General features: G+C 47.5%; 1 protein-coding gene across 1 annotated transcript in view; it reads left to right on the top strand.

Annotated features, from left to right (window-relative positions):
- Positions 1–23,967, top strand: part of PARD6G (par-6 family cell polarity regulator gamma) — a 92,301-nt gene that overhangs the window by 12,408 nt on the left and 55,926 nt on the right. The window contains exon 2 of the mRNA XM_045458087.1: positions 14,284–14,506. Within this exon, the coding sequence (XP_045314043.1) occupies positions 14,284–14,506 (223 nt within the window). The remainder of the gene's footprint in view (positions 1–14,283; positions 14,507–23,967) is intronic.

The raw sequence follows: 23,967 nt of genomic DNA, 5'->3' as shown, positions 1-23,967 counted from the left end.
CACCCTACACCTACATTTACCAGTGCCGGGTCCCTGGATGCAGATGGCACATGTGACCTGGAGAGTATGTATGTGAGCAGAGGAGTGCATGCAACACCTGCAGCGCGCACACACACACACACACACACTCACTGAGGTGACCCAGGTGCACTGGGCTCTTGGTCCCCAGCAGCCTCACACAGGATGTGGTGCCTGTCTGAGCAGTTCTGCAGCTACTGGTGGCTGGGACGTCATTGCTCTGGATCAAGATGGGTGCATGGGGCACAGGAAGGGGCCTTGCTCCGCTGCCAGCTCCACCCTGTCTGACTCACGGGTCTGTGGCCTGATTTTAAACTGCCCTAACATGCCAGCCCAGGAAGTCATCCCATGGTGGGGTCCCACATTCTGACAGATGCCACATGAGGATAATGACCTGTGCTTCCTGATCATTTCCAAAAGGGGGGTCTTCCCACAGATTTCCATATGGCCTGCACGTGCATTCGTGCTCCTTGGCCCTGTCCCCGAGTGGTCCAAGGTGTATGCTGCTGAGATCCTTCACACCTGGGCTGCCTGGCTCCTTCGGTCTGTGTGGCAGGTGACCTGTTCCCATCTTCTCTTTACCTGAATATTTCCTTTCCTCAAACACAGAGTTTCAATCAGGGCCTGTGTCCTACAGTTTCTTTGTTTGCATTTCCCAGTTTGTAATTACACATTTGCATGTGTGATTACTGTCCAGCATCAGGCTTTCAAACAGCCATCAACCCAATGAAGACGCTCAACACTAGCACGGGGCGCCACCCATGTCCGGCATTCAGCAAAATTTTGTTCAGTGAACGAATATGTAAACAGATACCAAAACCCAGCACATAGCAGTGATTAGCAAGATGCTTACGGGGATGTTGGCAACCGTGCTTTTCACACTTGTGTGCACAGAAGTCGCTGGGGGTCTAGTTAGAATTCAGGTTGTGACTCCCTAAGCCTGGGGCCTGAGTTGAAGGTCCCAGGTGACAGTCAGTGATGCTGCTCCTTCCAGGAACACACTTTCAGGAGTTTCTGAGCTCCGGATCCCTGGGCCCAGCCCCAGAGGTGCTGGCTTCCTGGCCTCAGGTGTGCCAGACGTGCACAGCTCCCTGGGCTCTTCTGTTCACAGCCCTGGGCTGGGCCTTGCTGCCTTGTTTGTGCTGCGCCCCTAGGATCACACTAGATTCGGCTTTGCGTCGTTTTCTTTCACTGCCCACGTGGTAAAGGCTTCCTTGAGTCATTAAAGCCACTAATACAGCGTGTATCTGTTGGCTTAATTATATTTCATCCTGGGGATGTACTTTGTTTGGTGAACTTTTACAGTTAACATTTTATACTACTGTAAATATTTTTAAATGTTAATTTATTTTTGAGAGACAGAGTGCGAACAGGGAGAGAGAGAGGGAGAGACAGAGACAGACAGAATCTGAAGTAGGCTCCATGCTCAGAGCTGTCAGCACAGAGCCCCAGTGGGGCCCGAACCCACGAACCGTGAGATCATGACCTGAGCCCCAGTCGGATGCCCAACCGACTGAGCCACCCAAGCGCCCCAAAACTACTGTATTTTGATGAACGTTTTCCTTGAAAATCTCGGTTTCTGATGACTTCCCGCGATTGCTCTCACCTGAGAGGCCTGGAGGCGGGGCCTCACTGGGAGGTGTTCAGGGGGTGCGGTCTCAGAGCCTGGGTGGGCGGGGCCCGAGCTGGAGGCGGGGCGTCGGTGGAGCCCTGCAGTGACGCCTCGGAGGGAGCGGGCCTGGGACGCAGGGCCCCTAACGCTGGGCCCAGCGGGGCGGGGGAGGCTCCGGGAGCTGCAGCGATAACCAGGGTAAAGTGAGTGTGGCATTTTAGGTCTGGGTTTGTCGTGCGTGAAAGGACAGAGTAGCCCCCCTGGATGCCCCTCGGGAGTATCTTTTATCCAAGATGAGTAACATCTTACGCAAGGAGTCCCGGGTGGGTCGGCCCCACGCCCTGGTCCGTGCGTGTCTGAATGAGATTTAGTGGCTAGGACCCTCCTTGTCCCCTCAAGGTTAGGGCAGTTTCGAGATAACTGAGGAGTCTAGCCCTGAAGAATTTTTTTTAAGTAAAATACTGTTCTGTGGTAGTTGTATTAATACAGTGACCAGGAGTAGAAGCGGCAGCGGCAGGAGGGAACCAGCTCTGTGCTGGAGCTCAGAGAGGATGGGGGGCTTGTCCCAAGTCCTCTAGTCCAGGGCAGGAGGAGCAGGGGCCAACCCATCCCGGACTTCGGGAAGAGACCCAGGTGGCCCTTGTGCCCTGATGGTCTGCACTCCTACATAACTCCCAGCAAATTGGAGAGCACACGTGGCCTTCTTGGCTTATTCTGGCCTTTCGCCCGTGGCACTTACCAACTTCTAACATATTCTATGACTTAGGCGCTCGTTATTTTTAGTTTGCTACCTGTCTTCCCCGCTGGAATTTAAGTTTCATAAGGACAGGCATTTTTTCTGTTTGGTTCACTCCCTTCCCCAGTGTGTAGGAGAAGTGCCTGTTGCGTAGAACCACTCCATACATTTTCACTGGATGATAAAAGCAGGGGCCATACATTACACTAGTTATTCAGTAAATGTATTTTGTACGACTACCGTATGCCGGGATGGGGGGTGGGGCAGGGGATGAAATGGAGACCATATTTTTCTTTTACAACTGTAAAGACCAGCACAGGAAAATCTTTGCTTGGTGAATAAGTTCCTATTTGGTATTTTGGAGGAGTGAGTTCAAATAAAAGACACATGTCCCTTAGTATGACACTTTTGGAGAAGTATCCTGGTGATTTGGTGGTTCTTGGGGTCGCTGTCTGGTGAAAGGAAGCAGTGAAAGCTAATGATGCTTCTCAGATGTACTTCTCTTTTAGAGTCAGTTCTGCCCAAGGAAGGGATATGAGCTGGGAAGCAGGTGGGACATGGCCGCAGAGGCTCTTGGGAGAGTGCGTCTGCCTGCAGCAAGTGTGTGGTGGGTGATGCATGGTCACTAGCGGAAGGCACAGCCTGGTGTCCATGAACCAAGGGCTCCCACCCAGGTTTATCCAGAGCAGAGGGCATGTGGTCAGAGAAACTGACTACCCTTCCTTCCTGGGAAAGTAATTTGGAAACCAGGCCTTTCTTTAAGAAACAGCTTCAGGCAGCCCGTGGGTGTGATTGAGACCCCATGACCTTTCCTGCCTTTAAAACTGGCCGTTATCATTGAGCCATCTGAAGCAGGGTCACAACCTGATTACCACAGAGAGTGTGTGTTACGTGGCTGAAGACCCCTCAGTTTGCCTGTTTACTCACCTGTTTGCAAATAGTCATTGGGACATTGTCTCCTTGGTTTTTTTTTCCAACGTTTATTTATTTTTGGGACAGAGAGAGACAGAGCATGAACGGGGGAGGGGCAGAGAGAGAGGGAGACACAGAATCGGAAACAGGCTCCAGGCTCCGAGCCATCAGCCCAGAGCCTGATGCGGGGCTCGAACTCACGGACCGCGAGATCGTGACCTGGCCGAAGTCGGACGCTTAACCGACTGCGCCACCCAGGCGCCCCTTGTCTCCTTGGTTTTGACGGTGAAAACCTCACCCTTGTGTTGGGGAGGTTGGGGGGACTGGCATTTGTCTTCAAATCTAACATACATGGGACAGGGCTGATGTGTGACATGGGACATGGTTTGTGACTTCATGCTTGTATCTCCTACTGCGTTCCTGTTTTGAGACTGTCAGTCAATGTCCACTTAATTAAAATTCTAGAATTTTATTTTAAAACCAGTTGACAGAAGTTTAATTCATTAATTCAATGAAAATTTGTGTGTCTACTGTATATTAGGGACTCTACTAGTCTAGAACAAGCAGACCCCATGCTCCTGGGCTCGTACTCTAGTGTGAGCTATGGCAGTTTGCTGCCCTAACTCATATGGTAATTGCAAATTTGTAAAATAAATAACCAAATTTGTGGCTCCCTGGGGTTTGGGAGGTGCCTTAGAAGTGACCCAGTTACTAAGCAAATTTTAACTGGTAAAAACTCTACCTTAACACCTGGCTCCTGTGACCTTCCCTGGTGAGTCTGACGATACCCTGTCATGTCCCTGTCTGTGGGTACCTTACAAACCAGGAGCCAAGTGACTTAACCTTTCTCAGTTCAGGGACATCTGAGAGTTAGAGATTCCTCCCTTACAAGACCATGAGCATCCAGAAAAAGAATGTTTTCAAAATATAGAAGATAAGTGGGGAAAAAAAAAAAAAAAACCTCCAGAGTTGACCAGTGTGGATAGCATGCTACCATTTATTTAGAAAAGAAGGAATATAGATACAGTTCACATGTGCCTTCACATGCAGAAAACACCTTTTGAAGGGCGCGTACAACTGAAATCACCAGCTCCAGTGGGGAAGGGGCAGGGTGGCTGGGAGACTTTTTACTGAATACCTTTTGACTTTTGAGCTGTGTGATTCTACCCCTGTTCAAACCATAAAGAAAAACACACGAAACAGTGTGTAGTTCGAGTTTTGTTCTGTTTTTTTTTTTTTAAGCATACATGTTGGAGAGGCCTCCACGAACATCCTGTCACACACTGCACAGATGTCTCAGTGCAATATCCCTGCACGTGACCCTTGTGAGCCAGCCCAGGTACTGAACTGACCCCAGAACTCTGGGCTCCACATGGCACCTCAAGTGTCATACCAGAAACTAGACCTCGATTTTCCTCTTTTCTAGGCTTGAGATTAAAAATGGTGTATGTGCATCTCCTGCCCCCACAAAACTGTTAGAAATACGAACGTGTGAGCTTTTAGTCCTCAAGTGATAGAAACAGTGATTAATTGCCTCCCCTACAATCTTCGCAGCATGTGGGGACATCACATGGGGTTCAAGCGCTGAGTGCCCTCTTTAGCTAGAAAGACACTGTGTGAAGCGGCCTAGATGAGAAGAAAGTGCTAGGTTTGATTTCCTCCTCTTCTCCTTGACCTTAGCCCTCACGGAGGGGATGACCTTGTGCCACCTTGTGCCAGAGCTGCTTCTTAATCATCAGAAATGTGCCATCTTAGGGGCACCTGGGGGGCTCAGTCGGTTAAGTGTCAGACTCTTGGGTTTCAGCTCAGGCCATGTTCTCACGCCTTTGTGAGTTCAAGTGCACTGAGAGTGCAGAGCCTACTCAGGGTTCTCTCTCTTTCCCTCTGTCTCTGCCTCTCCCCTGCTCACAGTCTCCTCTCTCTTCCTCTCTCTCTCTGAAAATAAATAAATAACTTAAAAAAACATTTTTTTCATGTGACATTTTAGAGTTTTTAAGTAAATGTTACCTGAGTGAGTGTAAGAGGAAATCTGGGAACCATGTTTTCAGTGGTAGGAAGAATGGTTTTTTCGGTTAGCTTGGAGTGGCGGCAGCTCAGCACTGCCCATGTAGAAAAGGATCAGTCAAGAAACGGAGTCTTATTTCCAACCTGGAATCAAGGGTTTGTGTGGCCTTGGGCAAATCTCTCACCTTCTCTGAGACCCTCCGTGTGAACTCTTGGAAGGGCACTTCCCATGGGGAAGCTTAGGACTTAATTGTGTGCACGAAGACAGCTAACCCAAACAAGCCTTTTGTGCCCTGCAGGGTCCTACACAAAATAGGTTTTTTTTTTTTTAAACATACGGGTAAGTGCAGAAAGACCTCATTAGGTATCAAGAAAAATTTTTTTATATTTTTAACTTGGAAAATAAGAACTAATCATGTTAGTGGTAGCAGATTATCCTTGGAGTCACATGACGTTGATTGGTGAAAATAGATTTGTATTGCCAGAGCCTTGGGACTCCAAAAATATCATTCATATGAAGTTTTAGTTTCTGAATGGGACAAGAGGGACTGAGAGCCTTTTGCAGTTTGGGGCCAGGGTGGAGATGGGTGTGAGGGAAGGCAAGTTCTACCCTGCTCAGAGTGCCTGCCCTCTGTCCTTACCAATTCAACACTGTGGACCAACTTGAACTGGAAAAGCTTGCCCTACCAGCTTGGACTAAGTCTCACGACCCAGCAGTAATGACAGGCGGGGGGGGGGGGGGGGGGGGGGTATCCCTGGGGGGTTCCCTGAGTTCTTAAGTCTTTATCTTCTAAATTGATGTGTGCTGACAACAGATGCTTGGACACTTGGTCCTTTAGCGTTTCCTGTATGCCTAGAGCAAAAGCAGAGCCTCCATTGTACTTGGCCAGTGTCACTCTCTGGGGTTTCCAAGTTTCTGAATACAGCTTCCAATCAGTCTTCAGTCGGCTATTTTAGAAAATTATTCTTTGAGGTGAAACCTTTTTAAAAAATAACAGCTCTGTAAGCTATAATTCATGTGAAATAAAATTCACAACTTTAAAGTACACATTCAGTGGTTTTTAGTATATTCACAGACTTGTGCAATCATTACCACTACCTAATTTTAAAGTATTTTCTTCACTCCAAAAATAAACCTCCTACCTCTTAGCAGCCGTTCTCAATTCGTTCCTGTCCCCAGCCCCTGGTAACCACTAGTCTGTTTTCTCTGTGAATCTGCGTATTCCATACATTTCATACAAATACATCATACAGTACGTGGTCTTGTGTATCTGGCATCCTTCACTTAGCATGTTTTCAAGGTTCATCTTTGTTGTAGCATGTGTCAATACTTCATTCTGGGGGACAACACAGGCCCGTTCCACTCACAAGAGCTTGGCACTATCCAGGGAAAGCCAGAGGCCCCACACCCAGTGTTGCCACTTTGGACCTTAGTCTGGCTATGGGGTCAGTGTGCCTGACGGAGACCAAGTACACGCTGCCAGCAACTACAAATGTTGGAAGCAGGAAAATAAGCTGCCTCTGTAGTTGTCTCTTAATCAGAAGAAACAAGTTACAAGCAGGCAAAAGTATACTTTTCTTCCATTTACATATACCTCTGTAGTTACATTTAACATTACTGTTTATTCCAGTAAATATATAGTGGTCTTTTGTTTCAGCCTCAAGGATAGCTTTAATATTTCTTGTAAGGCAGGCCTGCTGGTAACAGTTCTCCCAGTTTTTGTTTATTTTGGACTGTCTTGTTTCTCCTTCATTTTTTGAAGGGTAGTTGTGCTGGATATAGAATTTTCAGTTGACATTGTGCCCCCAAACATGTTACCCCACAGCATTTTAGCCCCCGTGATTTCAGATAAGAAGTCAGTTATTCATATCCTTGCAGATCTTTTATATAGGATGAATTGTTTTTCTTCTTTTAAGATTCTCTCTTTGGCTTTGGGTTTTACAGTTTGACTAGGATGCATCTAGTTGTGTATCTCATTGAGTTTATGTTCATTGTAGTTTGTTGAACTTTTGGATATGTAGTTAAATTCATTACATTTGGGAAGTTTATACACATTGTTTCTCCAAATATTCTTTCTGCTTTTTTCTCTCTCCTGCTCTGGGACTTCCAGCTGTGTTTCTTTGGATGCATGGTAATACGCCACAGGTCTCTGAGGCTCTGCTCATTTTTCTTCATTCTTTTTTCTTTCTGCTCCTTAGACTATACAGTCTCAATTGACCTATCCTCGTATTTTCTGATTCTTTCTTTGACCACCTCTGATTTTCTGTTGAGTCCCTCTAGGACATTTTTACTGTAGTTATTATATTCTTCAACTCTAGAATCTCAATCTGATTCTTTTTTTAAAAATGATTTCCAGGGCGCCTGGGTGGCTCAGTCAGTTGAGTGTCCGACTTCGGCTCAGGTCACGATCTCACGGTTCCTGGGTTCGAACCCCACATCAGGCTCTGTGCTAACAGCTCGGAACCTAAAGCCTGCTTCGGATTCTGTGTCTCCCTCTCTCTCTGCCCCTCCCCCACTCACGCTCTATCTCCCTCTCTCTCTCAAAAATAAGTAAACATTAAAAAAAATTTTTTTTAATGATCTCCATCTCTTTGTTTTTATTCTGTGTTTGGTTAGACATTGCTTTCATGATTTCCTTCAGATCTTTAGACTTGGTTTCCCTCACTTATTTGAACATAATTATAATAGCTGATCTAAAATCTTTGTCTCGTAAGTGCAGCATCTGGGCCCTTCATTGGCTGCTTATTTTCCTCTGCATGGAGGCCATTTTTTTTTCCGTTTCTTGATATATCTCATAAATTTGCTGAAAACTAGACATTTTAATTTTTTTTAATGTTTATTTCTTTGCTGCTTTTTGTTTGTTTAGTGACTTTCCTGGACAAATTCTGTAAAGTGTATTATTTGTTATGTGCGACCACTGTTAGCTTCATGGTCATCTGGTGATTGCACAGAGATTTCCTTATGTGAGCTCAACCAGTAGGTCCCCCAGCCTCTGCTCGAGGCTCTCTGTGTGTGTCAGTTCCAGCTGCTTATGCTCCACTTTAGCCTTCACGTCCTGACTCACAGAATCCCAGGTCAACCAGATAGAGATGATATAGCCTTCTTGGGTCTCTCCTGATCATGCACACAGCACTGCATGTGTGTGTGGCCTTCTGTGTTTGTAGGAATTTCAGAGCTTTTCCCAGCCTCCTGTGGGTATCTTATTCCCCTCCATTTCTTTCACTGTGGTAAAATACACATGACATAAAATTTGCCACTTAACCATTTTACGTGTGCTCTTCAGTGTCACTAAGTACGTTCACACGGTTGTGCAGCCGCCGCCCCCCCCCCCACCTCCATATCCAGAGCTCTTTTCGTCTTGTAAAACCAAAAGTCTGTCAGTTAAGCAATAACTTCCCAGTTCCTTGCAACTACCACCTGCTTTCTGTCTCCGTGATCTGATGGCTCCCGGGACCTCCTACACGTGGGACCACACAGCCCTCACCCTTCTGCTGCTGCCTCGTTTCACACAGCACAGTCCTCCAGCTTCGTGCATGTTGCAGCAGCTGAAAGAACACCCTTCCGTTTTCAGGCTGAATGACACTCCGTTGTATGGATATATACCAGTTGGACTTAGGAGTTCTCTGTATATTCTGAGTATTATCCCTTTTTGCAGGCTGTTGTACTCTGTGGATAGTGTCTTCTGATGCACAAAAGGTAGTTTTCATTAAGTCCAGTGTCTGTTTTTCTTTTGTTACCTGTGCCTTTGGTGTCATATCGAGTAAATCACTACCAAACCCAGTGTCCTGAAGCTTTTGCACTATGTTTTTATTTAAGAATTCTGTAGTTTCAGGTTTTACATTTAGGTCATTTATCCATTTTGAGTGACTTTTGGTAATGGTATTGTTACATAAGAATCCAACTTCAGTATGATAAAAGCATTTTAGTTAAATATATATATATTAGCATGGGGTACTGACTTTATATTTTTACTTCCCTTTATATCAGGTTAAACAAGTTTCCTCTAAATGCAGACACGATTCGTTGGCATATAATTCTTGGTGTACTTACCAGAAATTGAAAAAGTGGTTCCAAGGATTGGGCAGTAAATATTGCAAGTCCAGAGGTTTCCAAGACTTTGCTGTCTACAGCGTTGAAAATTGTCCTAATTGTCAGCTAATAGATTATTAAAAATATTGTTAATGATAGACCACTCTATGATTATTTATTTTTGGCACATTACTTGGTAAGAGTCACAGAGCTGAGGTCTGGCATGCCTTCTGAGCCCTCAGTCCCATCAACTTACATTCACAGGGAGGAGAAGGAGCAAAAGAGCCAGTGTTACTCTGACCTCATTTAGCAAAAACACTCCTCATGAAAGATTTTTTAGGTGTTTACTTGGGATGGTTAATAATCATATATGAAAATGTGTAACTCTGTTTCAATCATGATTTAATCATTGTGATGACTTAGGCTACAAACTTTCTACTGTAAAAAATCTATTTATTTTATGTTACTGTATAGTTTTGGTCCATAACCCAGACATTAAGTTCACCATCATAGCCAGTTTCTGAGCACACAGTTCACAGTATACAGTTTACATTCACACCGTTGTGCATACCGTCCAGTACTCTTTCCATCTTGCAAAATTAAAACTCCATACCACTGACACCAATATAGAAATATTCTCCACAAATAGAGCCTTGTGGCCATGTGAAAAAGAATGTTTAATTCAATTTATCTGATTTTCTTGCATAGAAGAGTGGCAGGGTACTCCAGCATAAATTATTATGATAAAATACTAGGCTTCAGTCCTCTTGGAGCAGTGTGATAGAAACAAGGGACCAAACAGAAAAAAAGCCCATGTGGAATTTCGGATTGTTATAAAAGAGTTGGTTATTCTATTTTAAAATGCATGGTGGTAACATCATATCACTATGGCATTTAGCTTTCATTGACTGTATTTAAAAGATCGTCTGATAAAATATTTATTTTTAAAAGAAATACAGTATGCTGGAAATTATATCCCTTGCCACTATTTATTTTTGTTATGAAAAATTTAGATGCTAACTTAAAAATATGTTATCCTTTTTATAGTGGTAGTTTTTCAGAATTCCTTAGGAGGTATGTGACATTTGAAGACCACTGCATTAGTACATAGGGATCCCTATGCAAATGCCTGAACCAACTTTAAAGTTTTCTGGAGACCACCCTGAAATGCCAAGCCTCGCTATAGGAGTTTGTTCCCGCGGCAAGGCTCATGACAAGGTAGTGACGGTTGAGCATCAGACACTCGCCTGCTGTCCCACATTCAAACCTGCAGAACTCCACAAAGGGAGGTGTCTGTTTGGGAGGCCGTCTCCTCAGTCCAGAACAGGTACAACTTCAAAGCTAAGTGCTCACTAAGGAAAGTTTTAAGAAAAACTGACATTATGGCACCTGCCCTAGGTTGGCAGGCAAGTTCGACAGCGGCCTCAGTCTACCTTTGCCTCCTGTGCCCTGCTCACATCCGTAACATTTCCCCTTAGAAGGACCCAGATCCACAGAGTAAAGCAACCCACAGAATGAGAGTGTTGCAAATTACATGTTTGATCAGGGGAATGAGCCAGTTACAGAAAGACAAAAATGGATGATTCCACTCATATAAAGTACTCAGAGGAGTCATATTCATACAGACGGGCAGGTAGGTGGTGTCAGCAGGGACTGGGGGAGGGGCTGGGAGTCCGTGTTTAATGGGGATGGACTCAGTTGCACGAGATATGAAGACACACACTTAAGTAATGGTGAAGACGGTAAACTTTAGGGGCACCAGGTGGCTGAGTCCGTCAAGCCTCTGACTTCGACGCAGGTCACGATCTCACGGTTTGTGAGGTGGAGCCCCACATCCAGCTCTGTGCTGACAGCTCAGAGCCTGGAGTCTGCTTCGGATTCTGTGTCTCTCTTGTTGTCTGCCCTTCCCCTGCTTGCACTCTGTCTCTCTCTCTCAAAAATAAGAAAACATTAAAAAAAATTTTTTAATGGTAAACTTTACGTTATGTGTTTTTTGCCATGATAAAAAAAATTAGGAAACATGCTAATATCCCATTTCATACCTCTTTTTGCCAAACTTTGGGACTCATTCAACGTAAGAAGCATTGTTCACCATACTGCTGGATGGATTAACAAAGTCAGCCTCATTATCAAATACAAATCAGACTTGCTTTCTGTCAGGAAGCAGTCTGGATTCATTTTCGTTTCCAATGCACACGTTAAGACGTATTTTGAAGAAGGGGCACCTGGGTGGCTCAAGTCATGATCCCAGGGTCCTGTTCGTGAGCCCCGTGTCGGGCTCCATGTGGAGCCTGCTTAAGATTCTCTCTCAGTCTCCCTGTGCCCTCTCCTCTGCTCACTCACTCTTTCTCTCTCTCTCTAAAAAAAAAGTTTAAAAAAAATTATAAAGACGTATTTTGAAGAAAACCACTAAAAGACTGGAGAAACAAATTAGACTAACCTTAGATTGACTGCCAAATGCAGGAGGGACTTGGCCCAGCATGGGCTGTTTCTCACTGCTCACCTAGAATGTGGCCTAATCCAGGGGGAGTGAGTCAGGAGAGGCAGCCGGTGTCCCTTAAATCAGAGTGAGTGCGCGGTGTCCAGTTTGGGGGAAGAATCAAGAACCGCACATGAAACTCAGAGGCATACGCTGATTTCATTGGACACCATTGAACTCTCCTTATGTGCTTAATGAAAAGAGGGTGCATACTGATAAGAACTAATTGCTCTGGAAGTTAGCTTGTATTAGATCTGAGATGGGAGAGATGACGGCTGTTGTTGAAATAAATATTCATGATGTGACGACATAACCGAATCTGAAAAAAGATCACATTAATGTAGGCTTGAACTCTTGTGTCTTCAAAAGTTTTGTGGCCCCAGGATGTAAGCCTGTGTGTGAGAGATTGTGTGCTGCTCACCCTGGGCCAGCCAATGGTGCATGCTGGGATAAATATGGAGAAGAGGAGGAATGCTGACCTCTCAGCAATGCGGGAGGGATTTCTCGGTTTGCTGTGCTGTGTTCACAGGCCCCATCTCAAGGTGGGCACCTCTGACAGCGGCAGAGTGGCGGGGGAGAGCCTTGCCGCGTGGCCCTCTGGGCTGAGCCCGGAGCCCCTCCTCCCCTGACCCAGTACGTGGGAGGAGGCCTTAGGGATTGTGCTTGCCCATCGAAGGTGGCTTTTCTCGAACCAGTATTTCGGAATGTCCCACTGTCCTGCGTGCTGAAGTATTTTATTCCTGGGGCAATGCGGGATGGGTGAGAGGTTTGTTTTGTTTTTTAAAAAGGGAAATGGAACAGCAGACTCTGGTTCTCAGAGATCTGTGGCCACGGAGATTTGGAGACTGATTCCCTTAAAACCAGTGTTTTATGGTGTGGTCCCCAGCCCAAGGGCATCAGCTTCTCCTGGGAACTTGTTAAAAATGCAAATTATGGGGCCCGCTCTCCAGATCAGCCCAGTCCAGACCTCTAGGGGCCTCCAGGTGATTCTGATGCCTGCCCACTTTGAGAACCACACAAACCCATATGGTTTGAGTTGATTTGCCCTTGACTAGTTGACATAATGTCTAGATGATGTAATGACTCGTATTGTGTAAACATTAGACATTTCATTTTTGTGTATTTTGGAACCACTATAATTAGTTTTCAGTTGTGTTGAAGAGCACTGAATCTGTGCTGCCTGATGAATAAAGGTCTGTATTGCCAAGCGAGGGACAGCAGCATGTCCTAATCCAGAAACCCTTAGGCCAAACAGAGGTGGTGTCCTCGGATCCCAGGATGGTTCAGCCCGTGGGAGGTGACCTAGGGTCCTTTCCTGGCAGAGAACTGTGCCAGGGCCAGGGACTGTCAGGAAAGTTGGGCCCTGGGCATCTCCCAGAGCAGGCGGAGTGAGTACCGTCTTTTGAGAGAGAAACCTGCTCTGTGTTTTGGGCGGGACCAGGGCCCACGTTCGTGTCTCCCTGAGATTTGTGAAGCCTTCTTTTTACCACAGTCCTTCCTTCTTTCACTTTTGCTTCCACTTTTGATCCTTTGGTCTTTTAAAAATACAAATCAGGGGCGCCTGGGTGGCGCAGTCGGTTGAGCATCCAACTTCAGCCAGGTCACGATCTCGCGGTCCGTGAGTTCGAGCCCCGCGTCGGGCTCTGGGCTGATGGCTCGGAGCCTAGAGCCTGTTTCCGATTCTGTGTCTCCCTCTCTCTCTGCCCCTCCCCCGTTCATGCTCTGTCTCTCTCTGTCCCAAAAATAAATAAACGTTGAAAAAATACAAATCAGAGGCCCCTAGGTGGCTCAGTCCGTCAAGCATCTGACTCTTGATTTTTGCTCAGGTCATGATCTCACGTGGGGCTCTGCACTGACAGCACAGAGCCTGCCTGGGATTCCCTCTCTCTTGTGCTCTCTCTGTCTGCCCCCCTGTCGCTCCTACGTTTGCTTTCTCTCATTCCCTCTGTCTCTCAGTAAATACATAAATTTTTTTTTTTTTAAATCAAATGCAAATCATATCAAATCAGTTCCTTGCTTAAAATTGAAATTGTTCCAGGACCACCCATTGCCCTCAGGAAAAATACAGAGTGTTCAGCTGGCCTTCCTTCCCTCCTGCCTATGAGTGTTTGCCCCTGTCTCGGGGCTGTGCGGACACCGCAAGCTGAGCCTGGACAGCCACCCCAGGTGAAGGCCCTCACTGAGCACAGGCTCCTGTTTCAATCTCATCCACCATACTCATAATACTTTTTGACCTTGCTTTTTCTTCAGTAGCCTGAGCTCCAGCACCTGTCCTGTCCTCAGGACACAGGTCAGCGTTGAGTGAACTGATCCCCCACACTCCTGTCTCCCCTTTCCTTGTCTGTTTGCAGAAGCTCTATGAGGACAGGGACACAGTTCACCGCTGTGTCCGGGCCTCACGGAGGCTCAGGATGCGCTTGGCATGACGTGAACAAGCCTTATTTCCCGTCCTTTCCCTGCTACTTATGTCCCCCCTGTCTCTTGCATTGTAGTTTGGGGCTGAGTTCCGGAGATTTTCCTTAGACCGTCAAAAGCCAGGGAAGTTTGAAGACTTCTACAACCTGGTGGTTCACACGCACCACATCTCCAACACAGACGTGACCATTGGCTATGCAGATGTGCACGGCGACCTGCTGCCCATCAACAATGATGACAACTTCTGCAAGGCGGTCTCGAGCGCCAACCCCCTGCTCAGGGTCTTCATCCAGAAACGAGGTACCGGGGGCCGCTGCACCCATTTCAAACATGCAGTTTTCGGTTTTGTCTGTTGCTACAGAGCCATGCGATTCTCTTTTCTAGCCTGTGGTAGGAAAGAAGGTAACATGTGTTTGGTCAACACCAGTTTATTAGAAAGTCTTCAAAATTTTAAATGCATTTTCAATCTTAAAGAGTGTTGACTTCTGATTTTTAAAGACTGAGGAAGAAATACTATTGATGCTTTCATATTTTAACTGGATGCGAGTTCGCTAACAAAACGGCATTAGCCAGTAACCCAGGAATGAAACTTGTGGTTGCTAGTGTGTGTTTTCCACTGTCTTTTTAGGATTGGAAACTTATGCTAGCTTTAAATTATAACTTTGGCTAACTTTTAGCTCTGAGGGTCTAGCTTTGCTGTAACAGTATCATTTTATGGGAAAACCGGCTGCTAACGTAGGTTAATGGTTGGGAGGGCGTGTGCCCCGCTGTTGAGTCGAAGCTGGGCCTTGTGCTGGTCTCATCTCTACACTTGGGAGAATCTTCCCATTTCCAAATAAAATACTGAAGGAAAGAGACGCCTGCAGGGAGGCGTTTCCTGGCTGACTTGGTCGTGACTGGAACTTCTGTGCCCACAGCGAGCGCACAGACCGCCCGCAGGGGACACTTGCAGGGTGACCGCCGTGGCTCGCTGTGTTGGCTGCAGTGGCCTCGGTGGGGGCAGGAGAGCTGAGCAGAGACCGGGAGCAGCAGCCACAGTGTTCGGAACAGAAGGAGGCCGGGACGCTGGAGGCCGAGGCGTATAGCCGGGCGCCTGGTTCTGAGGGCAGGCGGTGCCTCAGTCCCTGCTGCGGCATCACGTTGTCCCGAGGGGAGAAGGCGCACGTGCGGAGAGCTCAGGGCGTGCTGGCCGCGGTTCCGCGAACATTCTCTCTTCTTTTTGTGCTGCTGGAAGGGAACAGCGGGAGACCCGCTGACCTCACCTTCTGCCTGGTTCTCTGGCACGAGATCAGACAGCTCTGCGTCTTCAGTCCCTGCTGAGCCTGGCTGTCCCGCTGATGGCACCGTCACTTCCGCGTAGTGGCTTTTGCTTCGTCCCCAGCCCTGCAGTGTTGCTCCGCTGCCTCCACGTGACCCCGGGCTCTGCCGCGTCCTCCTGCCGGCTGCTCTGGCCGCACCTGCGCCCGGCTGCCCCCCGCCTGGAGCCGCCCTCGGAGAGAGGCCCGCCCTCAGACCGCGCTACCCAGTCACCTCGTGTCCCCTCGGCCCGATCTCTGTCCTGTTACTCTGCTTCTCTGTGCCTTACTTAGCGGCCGTTCTCAGGGCTCCTCGCTGGCCATCGGGGCCACGTCCCGCCGCTCCGCCCTGGCCATCCCGGGTCACAGTGCTTGCTCTCAGGGTGCGGGAGGGTGAGCAGTGGGTGCGGAGCACCGTGTAAACCGGAGATCTGCACGCGGGCTTGGTCATCCATCGGTCACAGAGGGAACGAGTGTTGTCTGTGTGGAGCTGAACTGGAGGTGCCACCGAGGGCGCGCCTTTCCCTCAAAGTGCTGCTGACACCTGGCACCCCGTGCCGTGGACCCTCCGAAGCTGAGGTGACACAGGAAGCTCCGAGGTCTGTGTGCCCACGAGTGTGTCCACTTCCCAGGGGCGGCTCTGGCGGCTCTGCCTCTTTTCAGCTTGCTGGCTGAGGCCCTGTGTCCTGTCTTCATTGTTTACTTTCCCTCTGCCACTGCCCTGAGAGAAATAGCTCAAAGTTTAATTGGCTGGCTTAGGGTTTCTTCCCCCGCCCCGTAGTGTGTCACCTGCAACCCGTGCCTTTCTCGGTCACATGACAGAGACCTCTGTCAGGGACCCCAGTTCAGACCCTGCCTCTAGCACCTTCTCACTGACTCTGCCCAGCTGATCCCTAGTGTTCTTTCTGGTCTATAACGTGGGAGAGCAGCACCTACCTCAGATAGTTGTCATACTTGGGGCACCCGGGTGGCTCCGTCGGTTAAGCATTTGACCTTACGTCGGGTCGACATCTCACAGTTCATGGGTTCGAGCCCTGCGTCGGGCTCTGTGCTGACAGCTCGGAGCCTGGAGCCTGCGTCGGATTGTGTCTCCCTCTCTCTCTGCCCCTCCCTGACTCACACCCTGTCTGTCTGTCTCTCTCTCTCTCTTTCAAAAATAAATAAACATAAAAAATTAAAAACAAACAAACAATAGTTGCCATACTTAAATAGGAAAGGGCTCCTGGGGTGCCTGGGTGACTCAGTCAGCTAAGCATCCAACTCTATTTCAGCTCAGGTCATGATTTCACGGTTTGTGAGTTCGAGCCCCACGGTGGGCTCTGTGCTGACAGCTCAGAGCCTGCCTGGGATTCATTCTCTCTCCCTCTCTCTCTGTCCCTGCTGTGTGCTCTCTCTCTCTGAAAATAAATAAAAGAAAAAAAGAAAGTACTCCTAATATTCACAAAGCTCAGCGCCTCGATTCCATCACTGGGGAAACGGGCTCTGCTCTTGCCATGCTCAGTGGACCCTTGCTGTAAATACTGTGTCCAGGTGGGAGAGGCGGGACAACTGTGTTGCTGTGGATGGTAGGAAGCAGGAGCCGTCCTGACACCCTCCATGTTCAGGACAGACTTGCTAACTGTGTGAAAGGCAGTGCCCATCTGCAGGCAGGGCATCGCTGAGGCTACCCTGGGAGGTGACACTCGGGTCCCACGTTCTTTTCCTACAGCAGGTGTTCCGAGATGTCAGTCACAGTAATACTGTTTTCATGATTTTACTGCAGCCACCCTCACTCTGTCACTTACCTAATAACTTTCTATACCGTGGTGTATATTTTAGGAGAAATCTGTACTCCTATCACAAGTGAAGAGCCATCAGCCTTCTAACAGATGTTGAAGTAAACCCACAGTTATGTTTAGGAAACATACTTTGTCTGCCACTCGTTAATCTCTTACCCCAAACCACACAGGCACATCACAATGAAACTTCAGGCCAACCTCCCTTGTGAATACAGATGTGGAAACGCTTCGACAGAATACCAGGATGTGGGAATCCTATTCCCACACAGGAACTTATGCGTGGCTGTTGACTGCCGCAGTGTCCGTGATGGCCAAAGGGTGCAAACGCCCCAGTGTGCGCAGACCGGCGAGTGCACACGAGACGTGCGGTGGGACGGGGCTCAGTCGTAGACGGGACTGAGGGGACGCAGCTCGCGGGAACCCTGGAAGGAGGGGCAGGTGAGAGTAGCCGGGTGTGCGGGCCGCTGTCGGAGGGGTGCGTTCAGTCTGTGCTCTGAGGTGCAGAGTCTGTGTCTGCGGAGTCGCTAAAACTTATTCGTGGCCCCAAAGCGATGCTCAACGCTCGGCGGCCACTTGCAGACGCGCGGGGCAGTGGAGGGTCGGCCGCCAGTGCAGCGGGGTCCGCGTCTCACATCAGGTCTTCCGGCACACGCGTGTCCTTGCCACAGTCTATTTACTGCCATGTTTCCCACTTTTTTGTGCTTATTCTTTTTTTTTTTTTTTTTTTTTTTAATTTTTTTTTTCAACGTTTTATTATTTATTTTTGGGACAGAGAGAGACAGAGCATGAACAGGGGAGAGGCAGAGAGAGAGGGAGACACAGAATCGGAAACAGGCTCCAGGCTCCGAGCCATCAGCCCAGAGCCTGACGCGGGGCTCGAACTCACGGACCGCGAGATCGTGACCTGGCTGAAGTCGGACGCTTAACCGACGGCGCCACCCAGGCGCCCCGTGCTTATTCTTTTTTAATAATTGTGGCAAAATACATACAACGAAGCTTGCCACCGCTGTATACCCATCCGTCTCCACGATGCTTCTCATCCTGAAAAACCGAGCCATTCTGTCTTTTAGAGCCTCTCTCCCCGTTCTGCCCTCCCTCCAGCCCCTGGTGCCCTCCACCCTACTTTCTACCTGTATGATTGTGACCCCTCTAGGAGCCTCCTGGAAGTGGATTCCCGCAGTATTTGTGACTGGTTCGCTTCACTGAGCATTATGTCGTCAAGGTTCTTCTCAGGGGAGAGACTGCCGGCATTTCGTTCCTTTTCCAGGTTGAATGATACTCCATTTGAATAGGCCACGTTTTGTTCATCATTCACCCATCAGCGGACATCTGGGTTTCTTCCGTGTTTTAGCTGCTGTGGACATGAGACAAATATCTCTTTGAGACCCTGTTTTCAGTTCTTTTGGGTATAGGCTCTGTAGTGTAAATATTGCTGCTTTACGTGGTAGTTCTACTCTTAAGTGTTTGAGAAACCGTCATACTGTTTTCCACAGCAGCCGCACCATTTTGCATTCCCACCAACAGCGCACAGGGTCCCAGTTTTTCCACACCCCCACCAGCCCCTGTTGTTTTCTGGTTCTTTAAAAGTAGCCATCACAATGGGTGTGAGGTGGGATCTCGTACTCTTGATTTGCAAGTCCCTAATCATTAGTGATGTTGGTGTTTGCAGTGCTTCATGGGCACTTGTACGTCTTCTTTGGAGAGACATCCGTTCGGGTCCTTTGCCCATTTTTGCACAAGGTTGCCTTTGGCTGTTGAGTTTCAGGGGCTCTTTTTGTTCTGGATGTTAATCCCTTGTCAGATATGGATTTGCAAATATTTTCTCTCATTCTGTAGGTTGCCTTTATACTCTGCACATTGTCTTTTGATGTACAAAATTTCTAATTTGGAACAAAGTCAAATTTGTCTATTTTTTCTTTTGTGAACTGTGCCGTTTATAACTGGCCGTGTGCTGGCCTGCCCCGAGACCTTAGTTCTCGCACGGCCTCTAGTGACTGTCTCCTGTCCTGTCCTTGCGTCTGCCCTACTCCCGGGAACAAGCAGCTCTTGCAGAAAAGGTCGGTGGTCCCCACCTCCCACGGCGTTTGTCTGTCTGGGAACGTCTTGATCTCCCTCTCACTTTGCAGCACAGTCTTGCTGGGTATAGGAGTCACACGTGACGGGCCTGTCTTCGTACACTGTTTTGAATGTGTTGTGCACTTTCTCTGAAACCCAAAGTTTCTGGTGAAAAATCTGCAGATAAGCTTACTGAGGGCCCCTTGGGTGTGATGATTCCCCTCTCTCTTGGTGCTTTCAAGATTCTTGGTCTTTTGAAAGTTTGGTTACAACTTGTCTCAGAGTGGGTCTGTCTGAGTTCATCTTATTTGGAGTTTGCTGAGCGTCTTGGATTTTATATTCATGTCTTTCTTAAAGTTAGGAAGATTTATAGCCATTGTTTCTTCAAATATTCTCTCTGCCCCTCTCTTTTCCTTTTGAGACTCCCACAGTGTGTGTGTCGGTCCTCTTGACAATGTCCTATGGGTCCCTCGGTCTCCGTTTTCTTCATTTACTTTCTATTCCACAGTGTTGATGATTTCCACTGTCGTGTCTTCAGGTTCACTGGTATTTCTTCTGTTTGTTCAAATCTGTTTTGAATCCCTCTAGTCAATTTTTCATTTCAGTTATTGTACTTTTCAGCTCCAGAATTTCTTTGGGGTTTCTTTGCTGGTTTTCTCCTTCTTTACTGATATTTCCATTTTGTTCATACTTTTTTTTCATGATTTTATCCACATCTTCTAGTTCTTTCAGCATCTTTAAGACAGTTGCTTTAAAGTCTCTCTAGTAGATCTGACACCGGGTCCTTTTTAGGGACAGATTCTGTTGAATTATCTTCTTCCTTTCGATGGGCCGAAGTCCCCTGTTTCTTTGTGTGCCTTGTGATTTGCTGAGCGCTGGACATTCGAATCTCATGATGCGGTTACTCTGGAAATCAGATTCTCCCCCTTCCCCAGGGTTTGCTGTTTTGTTGTCGTCGTTCTTTTCGTGGTTACAGGCTCTGTGCCGGGGGTCAGCCTGAGGTGTCCATTTAATGTCTTCCCCGGTCTTTTCTGAGCCTTTCCTTGGACATGTGCTGTCACTTCCTAACTTCCCCCCAATAGGCAGCTGTTTTTCAGTGTCCTAGTCTGTAACGTGTGGCTCCCCAAAGGGGAAAAGGGGAAAACAAAAGGGGGATAAGAGGGCACTTATCTCCTTGAAGTCACTCGAGCTGGAGCTGGAGGGGTGACAGCAATGGCCGCCAGCCTCTGAGTCCGCACCTGTGTGGTCAGGGCATGGCCTCCTGCCGTTTGGGGGACAGGGTCCTTTTCGTCCACCTGGCTTGTGCGGGCTGCTCCAGAAACACGTGCCCGGCTGCCTGCGACACGGCTGGGGCGCGGGACGGGTAGGTGCTGCTGTGCTACGAGCTGGAATGGACCAAAATCGACTACTTCTCCCGGACACGTGGCAGGCCTCGGGCAGAGTCCAGAGTTCCAAAGCAGTCCCGTCACACAGGTTCCGCCCCTGCTGTTGTCATCTGGGGGGGAGAGATGCCCGGGGCCCCTGCTCTGCCGTCTTCCCAGAATCCTCCTGTGCTTTTCTTGTGATTTCACTGTTGAAAAGGACTCCATGCCTAGCACAGGAGTGCTACTGAGTTTTCCTAAGTGCAAGAGGGATGTGATGTGCTGTACATAGAAAGTGCTCTTAGCTGTGAGTTCAACATTAAGAATCAATAATATATACTAAATACATGTCTTTTTTTAATGTTTATTTATTTTTGAGAGAGAGAGAGTGGGGCGGGGGTGGGGGGGACAGAGAGAGAGGGAGTCGGGATCTGAAGTGGGCCCTCTACTGACAGTCTCTGTGGGACTGAGTCACGAGCCGTGAGATCATGACCTGAACCAAAGTCAGATGCTTAACTGACTGAGCCCCTCAAGCACCCCACTAAATATATATCTTTAAATAGAAACACATATAGCAGAAGGTTTTATGTTGCTCAGTGGATCAAAACATTGGTCAGAGGCTCACAGGAACCTAACCGTGTATTTTCCAAATAGCCATGTTTCAGTATTCAATAATTCAATGTTCACGGAGACTTTATAGACTATAACTACCATGTATAATGAGAGTCAACTGTGTATGAGAAGTCCATAGAGACAGAAACAGATTCGTGGTTGCTAGGGAGAAGGGAGTATTGGGAGGTTAGGGTTTCTTAACTGGACACTGAAATATTCTGTAATTCAATAGTGGTGTTGATTGCAGGCCTTTGTAAATATACTCATAACCATTGAATTGTAGTCCTTAAATGGGTGAACATTATGGTATGTAAGTTATTTTTCAATAAATTATATCTCAGTATCTCTCTTACAAAATTAAAAAGTATAAGATTCAAACCAGAGTCTCCTGAGTCTGAGCCTTGACCTTGGGTGACGTCATCTGGGCTCATCTTTAGCCTTTATTTCCAAAATTCAGCCATTTTCAATATGTGTAAAAACTTGGAGTTTTTAATTAATTTATTTACCATCAAAACTCCAGGCAGTGCTCAGGAACCTTCAGCTGGCCTCTACTTGGGGTCCGTTGGTAAACTTATGAGGTATGTAACTGGTCCTGCACACCGGGGTAGCAGGGCCTGCAACTTTGTTACAATAGAAATCATGGATATTCTCATATTGTGTGTTCATGTGCTTATTGTAGCCAGGTATTTTGAATGTTATTTACTGTAAGCACTATTTTATTATTTTTTTTTTAAGTTTATTCACTCATTTTGAGAGAGAGAGGGAGGGAGTAGCAGAGAGAGAGAGAAAGAGAGAGAGAGAGAGAGAGAGAGAGAGAGAATCCCAAGCAGGCTCTGGGCTGTCACCACAGAGTCCAATGCAGGGCTCGATCCCACAAACCTCGAAATCATGATCTGAGCCAAAACCAAGAGTTGGGCACTCAACTGACTGAGCTACCCAGGCGCCCTTGTAATCGTTATTTGAAAACACTGGTATGGATTGTTATTCATTGTGTTAGTAAGAAAGCACATACAGTGTTATATCACATATTGGCTGTGGTATTTTGATCGCTGTCTTCAAAGTAACTGATTTCCTTTATAAATACACGTATTTTACTTGATGCCTTTAAGAACATTATTCTGAGCAGCCATTTCCCAGCACCATCTCGCCGAGGGCCCTTGGAGCGTGCAGGGTTAGGAAGCCAGTTATGGAGAGTCTGCATTTGAGAGCTCAGATGACAGGCCAGGAATGACTTGGATTTTGTCCTCCCGGGACCCAGCCGGGGACATCTTCCTTAGGATGTTAGATGGCATTTCTGCCCAGGGGGACAAAGGACCATGCCTTTGGCCTTCACACATATAGGCTTCTCTCCTTCTGCATTTAGTAGACTTCTGTAGTCCTCTGTCCAGCGCCGGACCCCTGCTAAACACTGCGGGGTCTCCCCATGTATGCACAACAGACATCATCATGCCTTTCACTTGAATGCTGTGCCCACTTAAGTAAGTTGCTGGAATCGAATTGTCCCAGGATTTGCGTACGTGGGCCACACACCCAGCCAGTGCTGGGGAGCCAATCTTCCCTGTCTCCTGCTCACTCCCCTGGTCATCCCCAAGGATGCAGGAACATTTCAGAAAGCTGGCCCAAACCAGAGAGAATGCAGGACAAGACCAGCAAAGATACTCAGAGTATCTCTTTCTATTTTTAGCAGAATAAACAGGAAATGCAAACACTAACTTTTCACCACATATCCTTCAATAAATCCCTCCAACACCAGCTTCCCAGCCCTCTTGTTATTTAAGAGATGGGCCTTTTTGCCTCCCAGGCCCCAGCCTAGAACTGGAGGTGGAATCCTGATTGAGTATCCGTGGCTCCTCTGTCCCCAGGGTGAGTGGCCTCAGGGTGGCCTCAGGGTGTCACAGGGGGCTTGAGAAGACTTAATTATACCACAAGATTTTCAGCACAATTAGAATGCTCTGAAGTGTTTACTTGTAAAAGAAACATAAATACTGTGCGCTTCCCCGTATCTGTTCGCTGCTCTTGGTGTCGTGGTGTCCTTCTCAGTGCCTCGAATGAACAAGAGACATATGTCTGATTTATCACAAGTTGCGTGATTGGGGAGGGGGAGGGAGGGAGTTACCAGAAAAAGTAATTACGGGATGTTCTTCAAAGTAAAACATATAGAATCGCTGACAATTTGGTTACATGCGCTGGAAGAATCTTAAAGTGTCAGGCTGTGTAAATCCTGCTTGTAATTGCTCTTCTCAGATACTTCATTAAGTCCCAGAAGTTGTGTTCGGTTTTTAGGTTGGGGGTTCACTGCTTAGCAGGAAGCACTCAGGGTCTCTGACGTTTTAGGGTGCTACAATTCTCTTTCCTGAGACACTGCCCCGGGTTGGCGGCTGTGTGTGTTGAGGGCAGGGAAAAGCCTAGTTGTGCTGAAGTAACCTTGTCTGTGTCCCTGTGCTTGTAGGAACAGATGTAACACCCTCTGCTGTGGGAGCTTTTTCATGAGACATATTTGCTTCTTTAACTGCCACTGATTCCTGGAAGTTTGCATATTTGGAGAATTTCCTTTTTTTTTTTTTTTTTAATTGAAAGAAAAGGCAAACATTCTCCCGTGGCTCCACCGTGGGAACATTCAGAAAACAAAATGCCTGAAGCCCGCATTCACCCCTGGAGTG

Source organism: Leopardus geoffroyi, chromosome D3 (genome assembly GCF_018350155.1).
Source record: "Leopardus geoffroyi isolate Oge1 chromosome D3, O.geoffroyi_Oge1_pat1.0, whole genome shotgun sequence".
Lineage (NCBI taxonomy): Eukaryota > Metazoa > Chordata > Mammalia > Carnivora > Felidae > Leopardus > Leopardus geoffroyi.
This window is presented reverse-complemented; position numbering and strand designations above follow the sequence as displayed.